This window comes from Nycticebus coucang, chromosome 9 (genome assembly GCF_027406575.1).
Source record: "Nycticebus coucang isolate mNycCou1 chromosome 9, mNycCou1.pri, whole genome shotgun sequence".
Lineage (NCBI taxonomy): Eukaryota > Metazoa > Chordata > Mammalia > Primates > Lorisidae > Nycticebus > Nycticebus coucang.
In genome coordinates, this window is record NC_069788.1 from 61,231,092 (window position 1) to 61,255,447 (window position 24,356).

The window sequence follows — 24,356 nt, forward strand, 5'->3', positions numbered from 1 at the left end:
ATGCCACGACCCGACCCTTTAATATAGTTCCTCATGTGGTGTATTAAAGGGTCGCAACATTAGGAAGGTTAAGAACCATTGGCTTGCGGATGCTGTGAGCTGTGATGTCATAGCACTCAATCAAGGATGACAGAGTGAGACTCTGTCTCAATAAAAAAATAGCCAGTAGCAGTTTTGTAATTTGCTAAATAATCCCAAATTTTCAGTGGTCTAAAACAAAAAGAACTTTCTAGCTGGGCATGATAGCTCAGGACTGTAATCCTAGCACTTGGGAGGCTGAGGAGGGTAGATTGCTTGAGTTCAGGAGTTGAAAACCAGCCTGATCAAGAGCAAGACTTCTTCTCTACTAAAAATAGAAAAACTAGCCAGGTGTTGTGGCGGGTGCCTGTAGTCTCAGCTACTTGGGAGGCTGAGGCAAGAGGATCGCTTGAGCCCAAGAGTTTGAGCTTGCTGTAAGCTATGTTATGGCACTCCACCCAGGACAAAAAGAGTTCAACAGGAGATGCTGCACATCACCACCCAGGGACACAGGCCAGTGGAGGAGCCACCATAGACAGATCCCCAGAGGGGTTCATATCATGAATTAAAAACCCCCACTCATGATATTTTAATTAGTTTGATCTAACAATTCTACAATATACACATTTATCAAAACATTATGTTATACACAATAAATACATACAATTTTTGTCAATTTAAAAAACAAAAAGTTCTTACTCAGAAGTTATACACAATTCTGCTTCCAAATAATTAGTCAGCTGGTCACAATATCCCATCTAACTACATGGAGGTCAGGAAATGCAATATCAGAAGGAAGAAAGCCAGAATTATTTGGAGAACAGCATAAATGACTACCACACCTTATATATTTTTTTTCTTTCTTTCTTTCTTTTTTTTTTTGTAGAGACAGAGTCTCACTGTACCACCCTTGGGTAGAGTGCCATAAGGTCACACAGCTCACAGCAACCTCTAAATTTTTGGGCTTACGCGATCCTCTTGTCTCAGCCTCCCAAGCAGCTGGGACTACAGGCGCCCGCCACAATGCCCAGCTATTTTTTTGTTGCAGTTTGGCCGGGACTGGATTTGAACCCACCACCCTCGGCATATAGGGCTGGCGCCCGACTCACTGAGCCACAGGCGCCACCCTCCTTATTCTTTTTTAAAAATTATTATGGGTACATAATAGCAGTATATGTTTATGGGGTACATTTAATGTTTTGATACAGGTGTACAATGTGAATTCATCAAATTTAGGTAATTAGGGTATCCACCACCTCAAACATTTACCATTTGTCTGTGGTAGGAACATTCTACTTCCACCCTTTAAATTATTTTAAAGTATGCCCTAACTTACTGTTGATCATACTCACTTTGTTGTGCTATCAAATATAGTTCATTCTACTTAACTATCTTACTATTTTTTGCACCCAATTACCATCCCTACTTTATACTCCTATCCTTATTACCCTTCCCAGCCTCTGGTAACCATCATTCCACTCTCTATGTGAGATCAATCATTTTTAATATTTTGGTTCCTATATATGAATGAGAACATGCAAGATTTATCTTTCTGTGCCTGCTTATTTCACGTAACATAATGTCTTCCAGTTCCATCCACGTTGTTGCAAATGGCAGGATTTCATTCTTTTTGTGGTTATATAACATTCCATTGAATATATGTGCCATCATTTCTTTATCCATTCATCCACTGATGGACACTTAGGTTGATTCCAAATCTTGGCTGTTGTGAATAGTATTGCAGTAAATATGGGAGTGCAGATATCTTCTTAATATTCCCAGCAGTGGGATTGCTGGGTCATATGGTAGTTCTATATTTAGTTTTTGAGGAACTTCGATACTGTTCTCCATAGTGACTACACTAATTTACATTACCACCAGCAGTATACAAGAGTTTCCCTTTCTCCACATCCTCCTCAGCATTCATTATTGCCTGTCTTTTTGATAAAAGCCATTTTAAATGGAGTGCAATGATACCCCATTGTAGCTTTGATTTGCATTGCTCTGATGACTAATAATGTTGAGAATTTTTTCATATACCTGTTGACCACTTGCATGTCTTCTTTTGAGAAATGTCTATTCAGATATTTTTCCCTCTTTTAACTGGATTATTTAATCTTTGCTTATTAAGTTATTAGAGCTCCTTGTATATTTTCATTATAATCCCTTGTCAGACAGGTAGTTTGCAAATATTTTCTCCCATTCTATGGGCTGTCTTTTCCCTTTATTGATTTCTTCCTTTGATGTGATCCCATTTGTCCAATTTTGTTTTGGTTGCCTGTGCTTGGGATTATTACTCAAGAAATCATTGCTTAGACCAATCTCCTAAAGTATCCCCCATTTTCTTTTAGTAGTTTCATAGTGTCAGGTCTTACATTTAAGTTTTTAATTCATTTTGAGTTGATTTTTGTATATAGAAAGATATCAGGGTCTAATTTTATTTTTCTGCATACGGATATCCAGTTGTCCCAGCACCATTTATTGAAGATAAATTCATATATTCTTTCCCCACCATATGTTCTTCACAACTTTATCAAAGGTAAGTTCACTATAGAGGTGTGGATATATTTCTGGGCTCACTGTTCTGTTCCATTGGTCTGTCAGAAATACACCTGGTATTTCTGAAACATAAAAAGCTAGATACTGGGCCAGGTGTGATGGCTCATACTTATAATCCTAATACTCTGAAAGGCCAAGGCAGGTGGATTGCCTGAGCTCAGGAGTTCAAGACCAACCTGAGCAAGAGCAAGACCCTGTATCTAACAAAAATAGAAAAACTAGCTGGGTGTTGTGGTGGGTGCCTGTAGTCTCAGCTACTTGGGAGGCTGAGGCAAGAAGATTGAGCCCAAGAAATTGAGGTTGCTATGAGCGTGACTCATAGCACTCTATCCAACACTCTATCCAGGACCACAGAATGAGGCTCTGTCTCCCAAAACTCAAGATATTGATCAAATACACAACAGTTTATTAAGTACTTAATTTTTAAATCATAAGACAAAAAAGCTAAAGAGAATGTCACTAAGAATCAGGAAGCTCCTGCAATAACTTTTGTTCAACTACCAGCTAACTGATGATCTGGGCAGATCAATCAGTTTCCTCATTTGTAAAATAAATAATCGATGAGACCAGCCAACTTCTGAGGCTGCCTCTACCTTTATAAGACCTACAATCCTAACTTACATGAATTTATGAGTGTTTACAGTGAAATCAAGATATTCCTCTTAAAATACAATTAATTATTTAAGTCAATTTAAAATGGTTGATATTTATTTTGTTTGCTCTGTTTTACTGTATTTAATAGTCACCAAAGCAGAAAATCTCACATTGTTCAAGAATTATAGCATGTAGGCTTGCTCCAAATAATCTTACACCAACATTTATAAATAGCTTTCATAACTAAAGCAAGTTTTCTGTGAATTCTAGACTTGACTATGTTGAGATGCACAATCCTTTTTGTTATTTATTTTTCTCTTCTTATATTTGTCTTTTTTCTTACAGTGTTGAGAGAAACCTAAATTCTACAAGACAATAATGTATGATTATACTTTTTCCTTATAGGAATCAACTCATACACTTTACCTAAACTAAGATCATTCTATCCAAATTACTTAATGAGATATGGGAACTCATATTTACTCCTGAACATTAAGATTAATCTTAACAGGGATCTAATTTGGATGATTATGCTACATGGTGCTGTCATAGGAAAAAAGGACTAGGGCCAGAAGAATGAAAACTCATGACTTCAGTCCAGTGTGCTGCAGGGCATACAGATCAGGAACTCTGACTCTGTCTTATGCCCTATTCTTGCATGCTGCTAACTAGGCTCCCATGCCAGATATAAGAATAATCTTTGCAGACATCACCTGTGGCTCAGTGAGTAGGGCGCCAGCCCCATATGCTGAGGGTGGCAGGTTCAAACCTGGCCCTGGCCAAACTGCAACAAAGAAATAGTTTAGCATTGTGGCGGGCACCTGTAGTCTCAGCTACTTGAAAGGCTGAGGCAAGAGAATCGCCTAAGCCCAAGAGGGGGAGGTTGCTGTGAGCTATAACGCCACGGCACTCTATCGAGGATGATAAAGTGAAACTCTGGCTCTAAAAAAAAAAAAATCTTTGCTTGACATTTCATTATGCAGCAAAAACAAAAAAAATCTATAATACTTTTTGTATGTAATATATAAACCTTGAACTTTACAAATGATTTTATTAAATGCAAAATCAAATATATTTTCACTAAAATTCCTGCAATAAAATCAGAAATTTAGAAAATATGATTCTCATGAATTCAGTCTCATGTCTGATAATAATTCTTTTAGGTTGTATATTTCATCCTACAATATGATATAATTTGTTTTTCAAAACAGAGAATATATTTAGGTGTTTTGTTGATAGCCCACTAGGAGATATAAATTCAGATAGTCTTCTTTCTCCTATAACTCTCCACTAAAACTGACTTTAGCTAAGGTCATACCAAGCTTCTAATTGCTCAAGCCAATGGAAATTTCTTTGTCCTCATAATATAGGACACCAATAACTGTTTTCTACATCTAAAATTTCTATATTCCCTTTGATTTTTTTTTTTTTTGTAGAGACGGAGTTTCACTTTATTGCCCTTGGTAGAGTGCCGTGGCGTCACACAGCTCACAGCAACCTCCAACTCCTGGGCTTAGGCAATTCTCCTGCCTCAGCCTCCCGAGTAGCTGGGACTACAGGCACCCGGCACAACGCCCGGCTATTTTTGTTGTTGTTGCAGTTTGGCCAGGGCTGGGTCTGAACCCACCACCCTCGGTATATGGGGCTGGCGCCCTGCTCACTGAGTCACAGGCGCCGCCCCTCTATATTTCCTTTGATTCTCCACTTTTTTCTCTCTTGCTCTTCCTAGTACCCTCTGGTCACTCCTTCTTAGTCTCCTTTTGTAGACTTCTCTGTGTCCTCAGAGTTTCATCATTGAAAGCCTCTTCTTGCTCCATACTCCCTCTGGGCCATCTAAGGCAATGTTACGATCACCACTCTGTGTTCTAAAAATTTCTATGTAATTATCCTGTGTAATCTTTACAGCTCTATGAGGTAAATATTACCTTGTCCAGGTATTCAAACTTTGATTTCCTGGTTAAGGAAATGAGACTAAGAAAACTAACTTGCAAAAGTTCCATTATTAGTGCTAGGAAAGTATTTAATACATAATCTTTTGAATCCAAAGATCATGGCTCTTTGATGCTAAAGCAATTGTTTTAAAGATAAAATAAGATCATGTATAGAAGTGTATGCAGACTGAGACAAAGGTTTCTATTTTAATGAAGTTCAGGCATTTAAAAATAAACTTTTATAGAGTCCAAGATCCCTTCTCTGATCTTGTCTCTCTCCTCTCTCTGAACTGGTAGAGCGAATCACAGCACGTTTCAACTTTTTCCTTCTCCTTTCATCTGACTATAGAGTCAGCCAGTGGCCACACTACATGCAACAGGATCCATCTTAACTCCTAATTCTGGGCTAGCAGAAATTACCTCTCTGAGTGATGAGATTTCTCCTGTAAGAAAGTTGTCTGCACTTTTTCTCCACTCTCCTTCTTATCTAATGAGTAAAGGATGTAGCTGTTCACAACTGCAACTTCCATCAGCCAGCAGAATTTTTTCTACCATTTGTAGGACTTCCCTGGAAATCTGTAACATCCACAGTACAGATCATCTCTGTCCAATCTTCCCATAAACTTTCTGTATTTTAAAATAATTATTGATTTTTCAAATTGAACAGGATGTTTCTTCCTAAAATCAGTGATCTACTGTGTTTGAGGGTGAAGAAATGTACTCAGAATTGTCACTAACCTCTTGTCATAAAATTAGAGAGGCACATCATTTTCCTACGACATTGATAGACACACAATTCATATTCCTGAAGTTTCTTCTCTTTCAGATCACTTGGAAAATTATTCCTGAAGCCATAACTATTCCTGTTACATGTGTTTTTATTTTATGTAATTCCCGAGCAAGTTAACAGCTTGTGTAAAACCTGTCACGTAGATGTGATAGCCTGAACCACTTGTACGTGCTTGCAAAACTTGCATCAAATAAATCAACATTTGAGATGTAAATGGAAAATCAGGATGAATAAGATTTCCTGTTGTTGTCTTGCTGTAATAAGAAATATGAGAAAATGGGCGGCGCCTATGGCTCAGTCATATTAAAATTTCCATGAAAAAGTAATCAAAACCCAATGCTCTGCCACAGAGAAAAATATTGTGGGTTTTGTTCCTATTGAAAACATGTGTCATATATACATAAAATATGTAATTATGGAAGTCCCAGACCCAGTGTACGCACATGTACACAAAAACCTTAGGAAAATAATAATAGTTTTGCCTTAACCAATAAAATACATAACATAATATCGTACCCTTTCCATAATTACCCTTGTTAAGCTAATGCTTTGCAAAGGTCAGCAAACAGTGAGTATTTCTGCATATTTTGTGGTGCAGATTGCAAACACTAGATCTATAGAGATGAATTAAGAACATTACAAAATTCAAACAGTATTGGCTGAATCATGTGCATCTGCACTATTTTTCCTGGGGGAAAGTTAATTTTAGAAAGGTGAAAAAGTTTGCCAGGAAAACAATCACATTGGCTCAATAGCTAGACAGTGACTCTTAAAAGTTCAAAATACTTGACAGTCTCCTGTTTGTTCTTAATATCCTTAAAAGCAGGTACCAAATACCATCCCTATTTCATAGCAAACATCTGGTTTCAAAAAAGAAATATGTATTTTAATATTATGCTTACTTTATGGTATTTTTAAAAAGTAGTCCTTCACTTTGATTTTCCAAGAGACAGATGAGTAAAAATCTTATTTTCCCTGGCAGTTACCCTCTGATGGTTTGATAGATACTTAGAATGGTTCTGGTACATACAGGATACTGAAAAGCAGCAGATGTATGTACATCTGTGATAAAGGGCAAGATAGAGAAACATCCAGGATTCTCTTAATTTAGGATGATAAAACTTGTTCAAATAATTACGAATGTAAACAGGATCTAAATTAATTTATATAACACTTCCTCTTGGTTCCCAGAGATAATAGTCCATTTGAGTCTTCAGCCTTAAAGGAAGCAACATGTAAAAATGCCAATAACCCGCATTAAATTATTGACAAAACCTCAGGCAAGGGAGCAGTAAAGGAAGATTTTCTGCTTCTAGGAAGAATAGGCCTCAGCCCTTTCTAACTGAATGCCAGAGTACTTGTAAAGGAATCCTTACATTTAAAAATTTGATGTTTAAAGGCTACCTCTTTAACTCTTAGAAGCACAGCATTCCTCCCCACACCTCATTTGAGTTAACCCTCCCTTCCCAAAATTGCCATCCTGGAACCAATGACAGCACACAAATTCACCAACTTGAAAGGACCTGACTTTCACTCTTTTCACTGTATTTTCAATCTCCATCCACACTAATATTTCCAAGTGATGCTTAGTAACCTTGGGTGTCCCCTCTCCCTCACCAACCTTACAGATACTGTGTTGGTTGGGGTGGGGTGGCTATCACAATCACTTAAGTGCTTTTTAAATGTTTACAAGTGTGTGTGTGAGAGAGAGAACACAGCAAACTTCTACAGACTTCTGAATTAGATCTCTGGGTGGGGGCCAGGTATTTTTCCCTCAGCTCCTGAGCATTAGCTATTGTTTTAAGCTGTAATAAAGTTCTAGCACCCCAGTCATCCTGAAACCCATATAAACTTATCACAATATTTAAGGGGGGAAAAAAAACCCAAACGATGCAAATAGAAAAGATAAGATAGCACACTTACCTTAATTAAGAGTCAATATTCTTCCCAAAGTGGGGATAGGAACGTAAGGGGGTAAAGGGGGGCATGTTCTGGAAGGAGAGTCGTGACATTTCAGCCTGGAAATTACAGACCCTAGGGGAAATCGTGCGTCTGCGACTGCACCACACACCTGGAGAGCTGGCGGACTTCCTGCCTACCCCCACCTCAGAGCAGGGACTGCAGGGTTTCGGGAGCTGCCCGGAGAAAGGGGAGCAACTCATGCGCGAGTGTGAAGAGGACACTGGATCTCACTTGCGCGGCGTAGAAACTTGAATCTCGAGGGTTGGAACTGCTGTGGGCCATCCGCTGGGGCGTCAGCTAGAGGGAAGGAGGCGAGGTGACAGCCCAGGGGAAGCCGAGCGGGCCCCTCGTACGGCGGGTCCCGGCAGTGCGAGGATTAGCGCAGCACCCCGCGCCGATCCTTACCTCGCGCCGGAGGTCGGAGTACCGAGCAGGGAGACCCGGGACCCGAGGGCGACCCCGGGGCGTGCGCCCGCTCCGGGTCCGCTGTCAGCTTCTTCGGGCAGCGACTTCGGGTATCCAAGGCATTCGGTCTCCTAGCTCCCAGCCCCTCGGTGCGTCTCGGGCCCCCTCCTCAGGCACTCACCCCAGTTGCCCTACCTCGTCCTCCCCCCCATCCGCACTCGCCCTTCGCCCCGTTCCGCTCCTTCCGCGGGCGCCGCCGAGCCTCTCCCTCTGCTGTTTATTCTGGAGAGCGGTGGCCGCTCTACGCTCCCTTCCCTTCTGGCGCGCGCACCCACCCCCCACCCCCCCCCACCCACGATACACATACACTCACTGTCTTCGGGAAGGAAACAGCGAATGAGGTCCTTGAAATTCTTCGGAGTGGATAACTTCAGAAAACCCTTTAATACTCTTTGATCAGCCCAAGGACGTTCAAAGTAGGGCATCATTTACATTCATCTCCTGCCTCTGTCCTCTTGTCTTGACCACATCATTTAACACTTGCTATTCATGTAAAGATTGAGCTCTGAGAATCTCCTATCAGTCATTTAAATTTTTCCAAAATAACTTCTTTCATTTTAGTGTTTTTAAAATGTAGACATCCCCACTATTTAAACTTCAATTGTCAAGACGTTAGATTGGCCTAGGGAAGGACACGTTCAGCGTCACAAGACAAGTCTTTTTTGCCAGCATTGTTGATACCTGCCACCTGTCCGGGCCCTAAGTCGGGGCAAGAGCAGTTAATTTCACTCTGGCTTTCATTACTAGACTCACCCCGGGAGCTTCGGTTCTCACTTAGGAGTGACTCAGTTCTGAGGTTCACATCCTTAGGCAGATGGTTGTGTTCAAAGAAAAGCGTTCTAATGGAGAAGGAACCATCAATGGACAGAGCTTGCTGAATAATACAGATGATAAGAAGAAGGGGAAGGGATGTGTGAAACATCACCTTATCACCAACATGCAGGAGCTGGGAGTGACATAATCCCTACTGGGAATATGGAAGGTAAATTGTTAAATAACATTCCACTTATTCCTTCAATCAATCATTCATTCATTCAAAAAAATACACATATCTATATATATATACATATATGCATTGTGACATTATTCACAGTTAGTCATGTTATAATTTAAAGGCTGCTAGGAATTAACTTCTCAACCAGTTTGGACCAGAGCCTTGAAAAACACAAATACCTATTAAAGAGACTCTGTCATCTCTAGATTTATTGAGTAACTTTCTAACCTGAGGGCTGAAACAAATGGGCACTTACTAAAACGGTTGGGTAGGAAATAAGTATTGGAAGATAAACTCACCAAATAAATGATGCATCTAATGAAGAATAACTTAGCTTATATAAGCAGAAGTGAAGGGGAAGTGGGGGTGGTCAGTGCAAAGAAGACACTGGCATTCTCATTTCTTTCTGCCAGCATTTATTGATCACTTGCTAAAACCAGATACTGCTGGGTGCTAGGAGTGGAAGAGCTAACAGAAAGACAACATCCCTGTCCTCATCAAGCTGAATGAGGGCGGGGAGTAGATAAAGAAAGAAGCTATTAAAAGTAGCTGCTCTGATAGAGCATGGCACACACGGGAAGCAGTATACATGATACCTGAAGAGTAAGGAGAATGTGGCCTGCAACCAAAGAACAGGAGAAGAAAGTTTTCCAGCAGGGGAGAGAAAAACAAAGGTAAGCAAGAACATGATAATTAAAGGAATTTAAAGAGGTTCACTATGGCTGGAGGATCCTTTACTGGGAATGAAATTTTGGTGCCTTATATGAAGAATGGAGAGCGAGACAAGGCTGGAGAGGTAAGCAAAGGCCAGATCATACGGAGTCTTCTAGGCCATATGTTAAAAATTGCCCTTTATTTCACAGACAATGGGGAGGCATTGAAATTTTATATGCCATCTAAACATGAGGTCATACTTTTGTTTGAGAAAGACTACTGGCTACAGGTGGAGAACTAATGAAGATAGGAGATAGAGATAAGAGTAAGATGACAAATCAGGAAGAAGAATTCTAAAAAGGACAAAGAAAACAAACAGTGAGATCCTCCTGGAATCTGGTTTGTGGAATCTTAGTTCAGTCCCATGACTGTTCCTAAGAGACAAGCCTTCCTAGAAGGGAGATGTGGAGGTAGCAAAGTCATTGCTGGTAAACAATCAAGAAACAATAGATGTAAATAGATATTAGAGATAGAGAAAAGATGGTGCTTTTTTTTTTCTTAAATATCTAAATATTTATATAGTGACTATCTCACACAGTTCAAGGATAAAAGAATGTTGATTTGTAACTGAGTAGTGGAATAAATTAAAGGGAAATTTGATACATAGGAGTCACTTTGATATATATCCCCAATTTCCTACTATGTAACAGAAAACTTGGCATGCTTCTACCCCTGCTCCCTCCCTCTCCTTTTGAGAGTCGTTTTATTTCTATTGTCTCTCACATCTAATCATTTTATAACCTTCCTCAATTTGAACCCATCTGTCTGAAATCAAAGTCCATGATATTTCCATTAGACCATGCTCTCTAGATTTGCTAAGGTCTAGAGAGCTCTGGCTGCCCCCAAGAACGGAGTCATCTCTCTGTAACCATGGAGGGCTAGAGCTAGGGCACTAGGAGGTACCAGAGCTCCCCTGCTAGATCTTCCTGCCTGATTCTGACAGCAAATGGACAGAAGTAAGGAAGGCAGAAAGGCTGGTTGCTCTTAGGAGAGCAGAGTCAGAGTAGGACAGCCAAACATTTTACTGCTAAATCATTTTTCTTAATAATATTTTTTCAGATCATTTGCTACCTTCTGTCTTTCATTTCAGTTTGGTTCATTTCCATTTTCCTTCAAATGTTTTTTTCATTTTCATCTCTTCTCTCCTCTTTTTATCTTAACTCTTTGACTTCTCTTTTTCCAAATTGGTAAGAGGGAACAATAGCACTAAGACCTGACCAAAGGCATGGATACTCACACGTCTCTTCAACAATTTGGAATTAGGAGTTGAATACAGTAAGGAATTCCTGTTCTTCCTGTGTTGGTCAGGGTTCTCCAGAGAAACAGACACGTGTGTATATAACCTATATCCATATAACATATACATTAAAGGTACCCAAAGAATATATACACGTTTTAAGAAAGGAAAAACTGTATTAAATTTATAATAATATATACTGATAGCAAAAGATGAATACAAGTCACACTGAGCTTCTCTTGTAATTGCAAAAGTCAAATGTGACTTGAGTATTACAATTTAATATAGTTTTTTCCTTTCTTAAAATGTGTATACATTTTTTGGCACCCTCTGTATATGGGGGAGGATTTATTATAAGGAATTGACTCATGTGATTATGAAGGCTGAGAAGTTCCACAATCTACATCTGCAAGCTGAAGACCCAGGAAAGCTGAGTATAGTTCAAAGGCCGAGAGGCAGAGAGCTGACATTATAGATTCCAGTTTGAGTCTGAAGGCCTGAGAACCAGGAACACGAAGGGCAGGAAAGGATCAATATTTCAGCTCAAGTAATCGTGCAGAGAGTGAATTCAACCTTCCTCCACCTCTTTGTTCTACATTTGAGCCCTCAACATGTTAGATGGTGCCCAGCCACAGTGTAGAGGGCCATCTGCTGCACCGAGTCCCCCAATCTACCTACTATCTTTTCCAGAAACACCCTCACACAGACACACCCAGATATAACATTTAACGAAATATCAAGTGTCCCATGGCCCAGTCAAGTTGACAAGTAAAATTATCTGTCACACTGCCTTACCTGATCCTTGTTCATTTCCATTCTTCTCTCTTGGCTTCTCCCAGCGGTTCTCAACCTATGGGTGGCAACCCCTTTGTAACAATGAAAATACATCATGGCATTAGTAAGGTTGAGAACCACTGCTGTAGAATAAGGTTTCTCCAGTTTGACTGGCAGAAAACTGGTCCCTACAGTTTCTAACTTTATATGTTACATATACAATTACCAAATAGAAATGATCTTTCTCTCAATCCCAAATTCCTAGGACTACCTGTCCTTATGTGGGTCATAGTCATGATGTTACAAGAGTTTTTCATCTAATTATACAGATGATGACTATAGGACTGGAAATGAGGATGGAAAGATACTTGAGAAGGTTGAAGGGAAGGGCAGTTGTTTAGAATGGATACCCTAGGAAGACAATTCAGTAGATGTTCACTATAAAGGCAGACATGTAAATAAGTAATTACAATATAATTTCATAAATACCGTAATAAAGATATGAGCAATGTACTGAGGGAGCACAATATAGGAGGGAGAGAAAGAAGTCTCAGATTCAGAAACATGAAGAATGCTTCTTCAAAAAGAAAATGTTAGGCCAGGCATAGTGGCTCATGCCTGTAATCCTACCACTCTGGAAGGCCAAAAGAGGTGGATAGCCTGAGCTCAGGAATTCAGGACCAGCCTGAGAAAAAGTGAGACCCTATCTCTACTAAAACTAGAAAAACTGGTCAGGCCTTGTGGTGGGCACCTATAGTCCCAGCTACTTGGGAGGCTAAGGCAAGGTGATCTCCTAAGTCCAACAGTTTGAAGTTGCAGTAAGCTAGAATGCCCTGGCACTCCACCTAGGTCACAGAGTGAGTCTCTGTCTCAAAAAAAAAAAAGACAATGTTTTGAGTCTTAATAGACTAATCTGTGTTTGTCAGACAAATACACTAGCTAGTCTATAGGACTTGCAATCCTTGTTTGGCGAACTAGTTTTTCAGTAAGGGAAAGGATGAGGCTTCAGGGAGAGAGACCAGCAAGGAGACAATTGTTAACAGTTTAGTTGAGAGCTGATAAGGCCTGAAAGAAAAAGAGATGAGTATGAGAGATATTTTGAGGTTTAGAATCTAGAGTACTTAATGTGGGGAGTTGAAAAGAGGGAGAGGCTTCTTTTGTTCTCCCCCTCCCAGCTTCACCCATTTATTTTTATTTTCAGTTTTTTCCCCTTCTTTTCTTTAAAGTAACACAGATTTTAGTTTCAGGTTATTTTTATATCTTTCCTCATAGAAAGGCTCTTCTGTTTCACAAATCATTTCTTAATTTTTTACATGGCAATTTGCAATCACATTAGCATTATCCATTTAGATTTAACTATGATTTGTGCTTAATTTATGATTTGTCACTGCTTCTTACATTTTTTGTCTTACACTAGTTTTTTTTTTTTGAGACAGAGTCTCACTTAGCACCCTTGGTAGAGTGCCCTAGCATCACAGCTCACAGCAATCTCAAACTCTTGGGTTCAAGCAATTCTCCTGCCTCAGCCTCCCAAGTATGTAGGACTACAGGGAACTGCCACAACACCCAGCTATTTTTAGACATGAGGTCTCGCTCTGGTTCAGGCTGGTCCCGAATTCATGAGCTCAGGCTATAATACAGTTGAATTCTCTGTAAAAGTAAATACTCTCAAATATTTCTGTCTAAAAGAAATGTACCAGGAACAAAATGAAAAAGGTTTAATTTTATCTAATTCCAAAAAAGATATGTTGAAGTCCTAACCAGCAATACCTCGGAATGTGATCTTATTTGGAAATAGAATCTTTACAGAGGCAATCAAGTTAAAATAAAGTCATTAGCATGGGTCCTAATACAATATGAAAAGGTGAAATAAATACAGACACATGCACAGAGGGAAGACAACATGAAGACACTTGTGAAAAGATAGCCATGTGATTAAAGAGAGGCATATGTGATTCACAGAATGCTAAGGATTGACAGTATAGAGGCAGAAAGGGGGTGACTCCTTCTCTCCTGATTATAAAAGGTAACACCCAATACCCCATAATAAAAAACATGCTAAGGAAAGAAAAAAAAAGAAGAAAGAAAAGAAAAGAGGGAGAGGCCAAAGATGACTTCAAATTGTCAAGCTTAAGCAACAAAGTGGACAACAAAGCAGTTAAATGAATCAGTAAAAAACAGGAGATATTTGCTAGAGAAGAGAATGGGATTAGTTTTTAATATGTTGAATTTCAGATGTTGATGGGCTACTGAATGAAGGTATCCAATAGGCAGTACTCCAGAAGAAATGAACTTGCTAAACATACAGATTTGGGCTTTATTAATCTGGAGGCCATTGATATCATAGGTATGAATGAGAACACCTGAAAAATTATGTGTAAGAGCTAAGGCCTGTGGTGGATCCATGACAAAACACCGGATACAGAATAGCTAGCAAAGGAAGGAAACCAAGAGAAAACACCACCAGCACATCAAGAAGAAAAGTTTTTGAAAGAAGACAGTATTTAGTCAAATGCTGTATAGAATGGAAGCAATACTATAGGAATATGCAAAAGAGGCCTTTCAACTTAGCTATTGGTTGGTCACTGTTTCCCTTTACGAGAACAGTTTCAGAGGTGTAGTAGGAAAAATAAGCACATTGCAAGAGTTCAGAGTTCTCCATGTCAACACTTTTGGCACTTTGAACCAGGTAATTCTTTGTTGCAGGGCTTTCCTGTACATTGCAGGAGGTTTAGTAATATTCCTGGTCTCTAATCACTAGATACCAGTAGCATTTCCTCCCAGTTCTGAGAACCAGTAATGTCTCCAGACATTATTAAATTACTGCAATGCCCCCACCTCACTTGAGAACCACTGCATTATATTAAGATGTGAATAGGAGAGAGATACAACAGATGTACTTTTCAAAAAAGTTATTAAGAGGTGGCATCACCTTAAAAAAAAAAGCTTTTTCTTTTCCTAATTTGAAGACATCTGTTTAGTCTAAATTTAATTTTTTAAACCCAAGCTGCCTGTGGAGCAGGCACCCTTCTCTAGCTCCCTTAAATGAAGAATAAGTTATAACAAGTAATGTTTTATTTATAAATCTAGATTAAAAGTAAGATTTATAGAAATATTTTAGTTAGAGATATCTATATCCTAAGAGAATACCCCATTTGACAGTCTTGTGACAATGTTGACATCTAGCCAACTTGTAGTGGAAGACATTGTTCTGACTGTGATGTTATAACTTGGCCAACAGTGATAGCTTTAAATATAACCTAAGCATTGAATCTTAGTCCATAGACAAAGAAGCTCCCTTCTACAGACTTGACCTTCTTATTTTATAGCAAATGAGCGAATACCAAAGCTCCAGGCTTCTCTATTTCTTTAGTCTCATTCCACAGAACAATTAAGTTAATTACATTACAAATAGTATTTGCTATATTTAGAACAAAATTAGTTATGAGGAACAAAAATTTGGTTACTACTCATCCTTGGTTCTCCAAGTTTTCTAAGTCTCACCACCATTCCTCTTACCTTGTCCAACTGCTTACCTGAGTAGTTCTCCCTGGTCACTGTCAGGCTAGAACATCTAGTTTATCATCAACTGACTGGATATTGTTCCATTAAGATTTCAAATCCAATCTCAAATTAATAAACTGTATACTTTGACTAACTCTTTTCACTAAAATAGAGTATGATATCTTGTTTTTAGAAGAACCAAATGTGTCGCTATACTTATGACCAGGTTTAAAAAAGAATCTGGTCATCAGCTTATTCGATCCATGTTAATTAACTGAGTGAGTATCGCTGGACAGTCTTTAAATAGCACCCAGACGACAGACTCACGCCACCGTCTGTGAACCAAAAGGGGGTGCATTTTAGTTAAACAAGTATTTAAAAGTATTTGCTATGTGTAAGGCACCATGCCAAACACCAGGATAGAATAATAAAAGCACATGCAGAATCTCTGCCCAGGAAGCTTATAGTCTGGGAAAGATCGAGCTGTGTATACAAGAGCTACATATGAGTATGGAAAGATCAATATGTGTGTGCAGTGTATGTAAAAACTCACAGGCAAAAGGAGAGAAATGTTAAGAACGAGGATCTTAATAATTGCCAAAATAAATCTACATATTTTCAGGCACATCCCTGTTCATCCCAGTTGTACCAGATATGGTTGCGATTATTAACCCCTCCGTGGCAGAGACAGCAACACCATCAGCTCTTCCCTCTGCACCCCCATTTTGTCTAGAATTTTGTGGTTAGGTGGGATCATGTGATCTTCATTGGCCAATGAGCAGAACCACAGAAGAGAAGCAGTTATGAGTTCTTCTCCTGCTCTCTTCCCCTAGCTCAGTGTTTTTCAACCATTTTTATCTCACCGCACATTTGAACCTGTAGTTAAACTTCTGTGGCACACTTAAATTATGTTGATCAAAAAAAGAATATACTTACTGTGCTTTGAACTTTTTTTGAAAATAATTAACAATCTTTAAAATTTTTCACAGCACACTGGTTGAAAATCACTGCCCTAGACAGTGAACATGAAGGATTTATGTTAAGATAGTAGATCTATAAGTTCAAAGCAGCCTAGAGGAATGAAAGATTTGCCTGAACTGACAGAGAGCTTTTATAAAAAACAAGAATTAAGTTTTGCTGTTACGCCATTAAAATACCCTGTTTTATCCTGACTACCATACCTTCTCATCACTTTAATCAGAAAATATTCTGGATCTTCATAATAAAAGTTTATTTTGGCTTGCATTCATTCATTCATTACTTACTTACTTATTGACTGCCTACTAGGTGTTAGGCAATGCTTTTTTGTGCTGAGAGTACAGCGATGAACAAGACAAAGTCCCTGCAGCCTCAAAAAGTTTAGTGAGGAAGACAGATAATAGACAAAAAATTGTGGTAATGATAAATGTAACAAAGAAAAATAAAGATCTTATTTCTTTGTCCTGCCCCCTTCTCACTAAATCTCACCCTTCTCCTGCCCTTCCTTTCCTCCTTACTCAGCTCAGGCTGTATAGTCTATCACTATCTTCATTGTCCCATGCATAGCCTCAACTCACTTGCCTTCTCCCCTTTCTTCCTACTTGCCTGCCAAATGCCAACCTGAGTAAATGCTTTTTTACTATTTTTGCAACTCCTCTCAGGTAGCTGAATTTGGCTGGGGAAAAACAATAATGCTGACTGGTCTCACTTTGGCTTTTAAGGCTACTGATCCCAATGGGTCCTTGCAGCTCTATGGCAACTCTATTCATCTCCCACTGTTCTGCATGACCAATTCACATTTCTTCCTTCCTAAAACCTCCAATAGTCTCTCCCACGTTCACTGTCAATAATTTTGCTCCTGACTTCACTGAGAAACCTTAAGATAGAACTCCTAAAATTCCTACTACACATGCCAACTTCCACCCTGTGTCTGTGCCCATATCCTCTGTCTTCCCTCCTGTTAATATGTGGATGCTGTCCGCTGTCTCAAGGACAGCTCTCCCACTTGTGTACTACATCTCATCTCATCTCCTGTGGCAGACAGGGAGATGTGCCACTCAGATCCCTCCTCAAAGAAGGATTTGCTGCTCAGGTGCAGAGACCATGGCCAGCAGACAGCCTCTATCTGTCAGCTTCTTCATGGTCTGCCAAAGCTGGAGTCACTTCACTAGGTCATACCCTTCCTGAATGCCACCTGTGTGGGATAAAAACCCAGTCACTCAGCATATCCTGAAGAGCATTACTTGCTCCAGATCTCCCCATGGGGTTGCCTGAAGCTTTGTTGGGTTGTCTTTGTAGTTTGACCTCTTTTTCTGCCCAGTCTGGCTTCCTCCCCCTTCCTTTTACAGGTCTTGACCCCTAATAAATATCTGGTGTCCCAAATTATGAGTCAGCATCTGCTTACAGAGAATACAATATAACATACCTATTTTAGGTTGGCTCCCACTACCTCTCTTGCATTAAAATTTCTCCTACTGATTCATTCCCATCATCATACAAACATACAATAACATCTTTTTTTTATTTTTGAGACAGTCTTACTTTTAACCTTGGGTAGAATGCTGTGGCATCATAGCTCACAGCAACCTCAAACTCTTGGTGTCAAGCAATTTTCTTGCCTCAGCCTCCCAAGTAGGTGGCGCCTGTCACAATGCCCACATTTTTTTTTTTTTGAGGCAGGGTCTCACTGTTGCTCAGGCTGGTCTTGAACTCCTGAGCTCAGGCAATCCACCTGCCTTGGCCTCCCAGAGTGCTGGGATTACAGGCATGAGCCACTGTGCCCAGCCAGTATCTTCCTTCTTAAAAGCTACACTCCATCTCTTTGCTCCCCTGTACAACAAAATTCCTGGAAAGAGTGTCTGAGTCCATGCCTTGCCTACCTGTCTCTCTACATCACCACTCTTGGCACCTTCATACACACCACCTCACAGAAATATCTCTTGTCCGTGTCACTGATAATACAGCATTGTTATACCCAATGATCAATTCTCAGTTTTCATCTCAGCTAACCTTTTAGCAGCATGTGACCTAGTTGATCACTCTCTCCTTTGAAGATACTCCTTTGCCAGTTGGCTTTGGGACACAATTTTCACTTGATTCTCTTCCCACTTCACTGGCTACAGTTAGTTATTCCTTCTCACCTCCTTTGCTGGCTCCTCTTCCTCTCCTGAACCTCTAAATACTGGAGAGCTCCAGGGTGCAACTTTGAACCTCTCCTCATCACTACCTATATTCACTCTGTTAGTGATCTCATCCAGTTTGAGGGCTTTAAATACCATGATGTTAACAACTGCTAAATTTATATCTTGAGCTAGTGCTTCTTCACTTGAATGCCAGATTCTCAAATCGAACTGCCTATTCTGAGTCTCCATTTAGATAACAGGAATCTCAAAACTAATTATGTCTAAAACAAAATGTCCTGGCTACTCCCACCCCTCAAAGTCTTCTTCATCTCAATAAATACTCTGTTCATAGGGTTGTGGAACAAAAAACCCAGAGTCATTGTCAAGTTCTGGCTGACTCTTATGCCTCACATCTAATAGTTTGGAGAATTCTTTAGAATATATCTGCTTCCACTGCTGAAAAGATCCTGATTTCTTCAGGATCAAATGTCTTCTTACTAACAAGACTTTTCCTTAATTATTGAATATACAAAAGAAAATCCCATCCACCCTACTGGTACATCCTATCTCCTTTAATTTGCTTTACTTTTATCATGATTTGTCATACAATATAGATCCACTTGTTCATTTGTTCACTCTCTCAACTAGAATGGAAGCTTCAAGACCCCAAGTACTTGGTCCTGCACTAGTTCCTAGAGACCAGCAGAGGGCAAGTGCTCCGGTAATATTTCTGACTGAATGGGTGAAAAAGAATAGTAAAGAAATAATGATAACATTGGGGGAGCAAAATGTTGTGAGGAGGCAAGTCATATGAATAGCCAGAGGGAAGAGCAATCCTGGCAGAAAAAATGTTAAGTATAAAACTCCGAAGAGGGAATGACCTTGGCCTTGCAGAGGAACATCAAAGAAAGCTTGTGTTAGGATTTGTGTCACAGATAGATCAGAAAGACCATTAACAGCTGGATGAGTAGGGCTTTATAATCCGTAAGGATTTTGGATTTTATTCCAAATGTGATGAGGAGCCATTGGAGGGTTTTAAGCAAGAGAATACTCAATCTGGTAACTTTTTTTTAAAGATCATGTGTGACTAGTGGAGGTTAAGAGTAAAAATGGCCATGCTGAAGGTGGAGACCAGTGAGAAGCTCCGTTGCAATACAAGCCCAATAACAGAGTGAATAGGATTTGTACAGAATCAGTAGGATGGGAAACAGCATACAACTTGAGGGTACAAACGACATTTGTTTATTTGGGAAGAGGCACAAAAGGGAAAAAGGGATTCAAAAAATATCTAATTTTTGTCCTGCAACCTGCAACCCAGAGTCCATTCAGGCAAATTTAACGGCTCATATTTCGATCAAGTCCATTGAGTAGAAGGATCCTTTAGGCACCTAGTGGTTAATGACTTGGGAGAAAAAGAAGGAATCACATGCCGAAGGGTGGGGGGAGGAGAGAGGAAGGAATACTGACAAGAGCTTTTTTGGGCGGCGCCTGTGGCTCAAAGGGGTACGGCACCGGCCCCATATGCCAGAGGTGGTGGGTTCAAACCCAGCCCTGGCCAGAAACTGCAAAAAAAAAAAGAGTTTTTGAAATGTAGAGTGTAAAGGTACTTCGGGAATGGTCCAAACTCTGGGAGAAGCCAGACTGGGCATTTACCGTATTTTCTCTAGTATAAAAAACAGAGAGACAGTGTAGGGAGGGGATACGGGAGATGGAATTTCCCCTTCGGATGCGTGTATGTATGCTGCGGGTTATGTGAAACTTTACCGTAGTAGGGTCTTTTTCCTTAAGGTGCACCTTACCTGTAAGTCTCAGAAATACAGACTTGAAAGTCATGGTCAAGCATCACCCCTGGGACACTAAAGAGATGAGATTACTCTCATTTAGTAGATACTCCCTCCCCCCCACACCTCCGTAAAACACTGTAGCTAGCGACTTCAGGGGATTTCTATAAACTTCTTTACCACTACCTGCCGCCCCCTTCCCCGGCCCAGGACTGTTCATTATCTTTTCTGGAAAGCCACTGCAGAGACAATAAACATGCAGGCCTCCTAGCGACTTTCCGTTCCGCGCAGCCAGGCCGGCTCGCCGCCCGCTCCAGTCCGCACTCCCGCCCGAACGCCGCCAGGACTCCAAGCGCAGCCGGCGCGGCCCCGAGCGCGCGCCCCTCCGCCCGCAGCCCGGGAGCTCCCCCGGGGCCCCGCCCTCCCGCGCGTGCTTCCCGCGGAGGCGCCGGGCCGCCTCGCCTCCCCCGCCCCGCGCCCGCCAACTCCCAGCTCGCGGCCCTGATTGGCCGCCGCATTCCCGCTCTCCTTCCCGAACCGCCATTTTGAAAATCTTGTTGATTCTAGGGAGCAGAGCGCGCGGCGCGAGCGTCACGCTACACAGCGGTCCGCGCGCCTTCTCCTCAGCGTCGGCTGCCGCCGCCTCCCGGAGCCTCCTTGTTGCCTCGCGCGCCAGGCCCGCAGCGGCCGGGACCCGTGGTGAGGGCTGCGTCCAGGAACAGGAGGCCCGGTCGCCCCCGTTGAAGCCGACGAGGGAGGGACGCGGCCATTTGGACGACGGCCTGGGGCGGGGGAGGGGACGTGGGGCTGCGGGCGACTCGGGCCGACCCGGGGACGGCGCAGGCTTGCGGGCGCGTGCGCGGACGGGGGAGGTGACGGGAGGGGCGGGCGCGGGTTCCCGCCTCGGGGAATCCCCGGACGGCGGGCGGGGCCCGAAGGAAGCAGCCCCTGGGGACCGAGCGCTGCTGTCCCAGCTGCGGGAGGAGGCAACTTTAAGGTCGGGTTTCCCGCGGTCTCCCGCTCCCTGGGGCTTGGAAGGGTCACATCAGTCTCGGAGGCCGCCGGGTCCTGGCCACCAGAGCACGGAGACCCAGACGTCCGCTTCCTCCCGGTCCGCAGGTCCACAGTATGTCTTCCTCAGCCCCCGCTGCGGAGGGCGAGGGAACCCCCGCCCAGCCCGCGTCGGAGAAGGAGCCCGAAATGGCTGGCCCCCGAGAGGAGAGTGAGGAAGAGGACGAGGACGACGACGAGGAGGAGGAGGAGGAAGAAAAAGGTAGGGGATTTTTCAGAGTGAAGTTTTTTTTTTTTCTAGGAAGCAGTTTTCTCGCTCTTTTGGCTCTTAGAAGCATTAAATAAGAGAGATTTTCAGCGAGAATGTATGCAAAAACCTGTTTTTATATTGAGGAGCGGTATAGAATTGATTTTGTGAGTTCCAGTTTTTTTACTTATTTGTTTGCGTTGGTTATGATGTATTTTGGAGTGCAGCTGACTGCTGGCCCGCCCGACATTTGACAGGAAGTTTGTAAGTTTCAGATCTGTTTTTTTAGAAATAACCTGTGTGCACTTTAAAAGTTGGTAAGTGAATGTTTTATTTTAATTTGCTAATTTCATTACACATCTTTTGCCTTTGGAAGTTATTGTAAGGTCTTTCATATAATCACGTCTTGAGATAGAAGTTATTGATGGTATCCTAGAAATATTTTAATATTTCAAAATATTTTTGCACTTGCTGATCTTCGTTCAAGGGAGAGTTTCTCTCACTGTGAAACATCAGTGAAAGCTGTTGCTGTTTCAGAAAGTAGTTAAAAATGAAAGGAGAAGCATGAAAGTTAAATGTGAGTCCAGAGCTTGTATAGCTTTTGGTTTCGGAGCCATAAACCCTTATTTGACTGTAAGTGTGAAACAGCTTGACAGTGTGAGTGGTACTCTGTCAGTTTATCCAAGATATCCCAGGCAGCACCAGCTTTGGGAGGTATTTTCAACATTTAAAAAGCTAAGTCACAGCTCTTAGCATTCTTTAGATTAGCCCAGTCTCCGTTTATTTCGGACATGACTGCAACTCAGCCAAACTTGTGAAGAGGTTGAAGTTCTCTTCCCAAACGCAGGTTTAACTGCTAGTTTCTTTTAAGCTTCAGTCAGCCCAGGGTCAGCATTTTATAAATACAATCTGGTTTGAGATTGCAAGGTATACTTTTAGTTTATTTAGCGTGATATGTGCCCTAAGAAGGGAGCTTGTCTGTATTGAAGTACAGCACTGCTTTTTAATTATAAATTTTGCTTAATTATTATAAGTTGTTTTTTAATGATACATACTGAAAATTGGTTGCAGTACCTCACTACTAGCAAAAGACTCAGCAGTTTTTCATCCAGTTTTTTGTTTGTTAATCTTTCTGTGAGGGAAGAGATGGGATATTATAGAGCTGGTAAATTTTCTTTTTTTTTTATTGTTAAATCACAGCTGTGTACATTAGTGCAATCGCCTGTACCCACTCCAAGATGCACCATAGATGTGGCCCCACCCATTACTCTCCCTCCACCAAAACCTCCCCCTTCCTTCGGTAAATTTTCTTTATGTCAGAAAAAAGTCATGTAAACAGACTATGAATGACCAACATGGTGATGCTTGGTGGTAGTTCCAAGAGTACTATATTTTTTTATAGTATATACAAATTGTCATTTTTTTTAAAACATGATTTTGTAAAACGTTTATCCTCTATGGTGGGATATAAAGAATTCTGATTTATGATTATTCTTTTTACTGATTTGAGGTATTTGTGGGACTAGAATTGTGAAAATTTTTGTTCCACTTGAATCTGAATATTGAACTCTGGCACTGAAGCATCATGGAAGCAGGGCAATAAAATCAATCAATGAAGTCTGTGCTAAGTGTCAGATGAGCCAAAACTGACAGTGATTTGGGGGTACTGGGAGATGAGAGAAATGATGAGTAAAAGATACTCCTAGGTTAATGTCTTTGGCAGCTGGATGGAAGGAAAGGAAAGGAAAATCTACTGAGATGATCAGGTTTGGAGATAATTATGATTTCTGTTTTGAATGTGTTGAGTTTAGGTGCCTGTAGGATGAAGTGGAGCTGTCCAGGTGGCAGCCAGGCATATACAATTGGCTCACCATATCCATAGGTTCCTTATCTGTGGATTCAACCAACAACGAATCAAAAATATTCGAGGAAAAAACTGCATCGTCGTGTCTATACAAATGTGAACATATACAATTTTTTCTTATTATTCCCTAACAATACAGTATAAATGCTGTTTACCTAGCATTTACATTACATGAAGTATAAGTAATCTAGAGATGGTTTAAAGCATACAGTAGGATGTTCATAGGTTATATGCAAATAATGTATTATGTAAGGGACTTGATAATTGGTGGATTTTGGTATCTGAGGGGGATCTTGGAAGTAACTAATACTGAGGGATGACTATTAGTTGCTAAACTCTGGACTGAAGATTGACTTGGGAAGTCATTAGTTTATAGTTGGTAATCGTAGCAAGCAAATGGTTTAAGAGAAGTCCAGCAGTAATAGAGATTGCTTTAGTTTGTTTACTCTTTATTCTCTACAACATGGCCAGAACATACCTGCTGATAATCCCTTTCTCTTGATTCATTCTTTCTGTACAAATCTTTATATCCCCAAATCTTAACCTGTTTCAAGCACCAATACTTTGATCTTGTTCACCAGTCCAAAAATAATCTCGCAGCTCACAGAACTTTTATTTGTGTCTTTAAGATGTTGTATCATCGGTTTGGCACCTGTAGTTCAGCAGCTAGGGCACCAGCCACATACACCGGAGCTGGTGGGTTTGAATCCAGCCTGGGCCTGCCGAACAATGACAACTACAACCAAAAAATAGCCGGGTATTGTGGCAGGCGCCTGTAAGTCCCTGCTACTTGGGAGGCTGAGGCAAGAG

The 24,356-nt window shown here is 41.0% G+C and overlaps 2 protein-coding genes across 3 annotated transcripts in view; one reads left to right on the forward strand and one right to left on the reverse strand.

Annotated features, from left to right (window-relative positions):
• The window catches only part of RNF144B (ring finger protein 144B), a 178,504-nt gene extending 170,049 nt beyond the window's left edge, over nt 1-8,455 (reverse strand). The window contains exon 1 of the mRNA XM_053600919.1: nt 8,260-8,455. The gene's annotated coding sequence lies outside the window, so the exon portion shown is untranslated. The remainder of the gene's footprint in view (nt 1-8,259) is intronic.
• Nucleotides 8,456-20,711: 12,256 nt separating this feature from the next.
• The window catches only part of DEK (DEK proto-oncogene), a 28,482-nt gene continuing 24,837 nt past the window's right edge, over nt 20,712-24,356 (forward strand). The window contains exons 1-2 of one of the 2 annotated variants that reach the window (XM_053600916.1): nt 20,712-21,123; nt 21,544-21,697. In XM_053600916.1, coding sequence (XP_053456891.1) covers nt 21,553-21,697 — 145 coding nt within the window. In that variant the 5' untranslated portion in view covers nt 20,712-21,123; nt 21,544-21,552. Of the gene's footprint in view, nt 21,124-21,298; nt 21,422-21,543; nt 21,698-24,356 lie in introns of those variants that run through there. The other variant, XM_053600917.1, reaches the window with a different exon arrangement.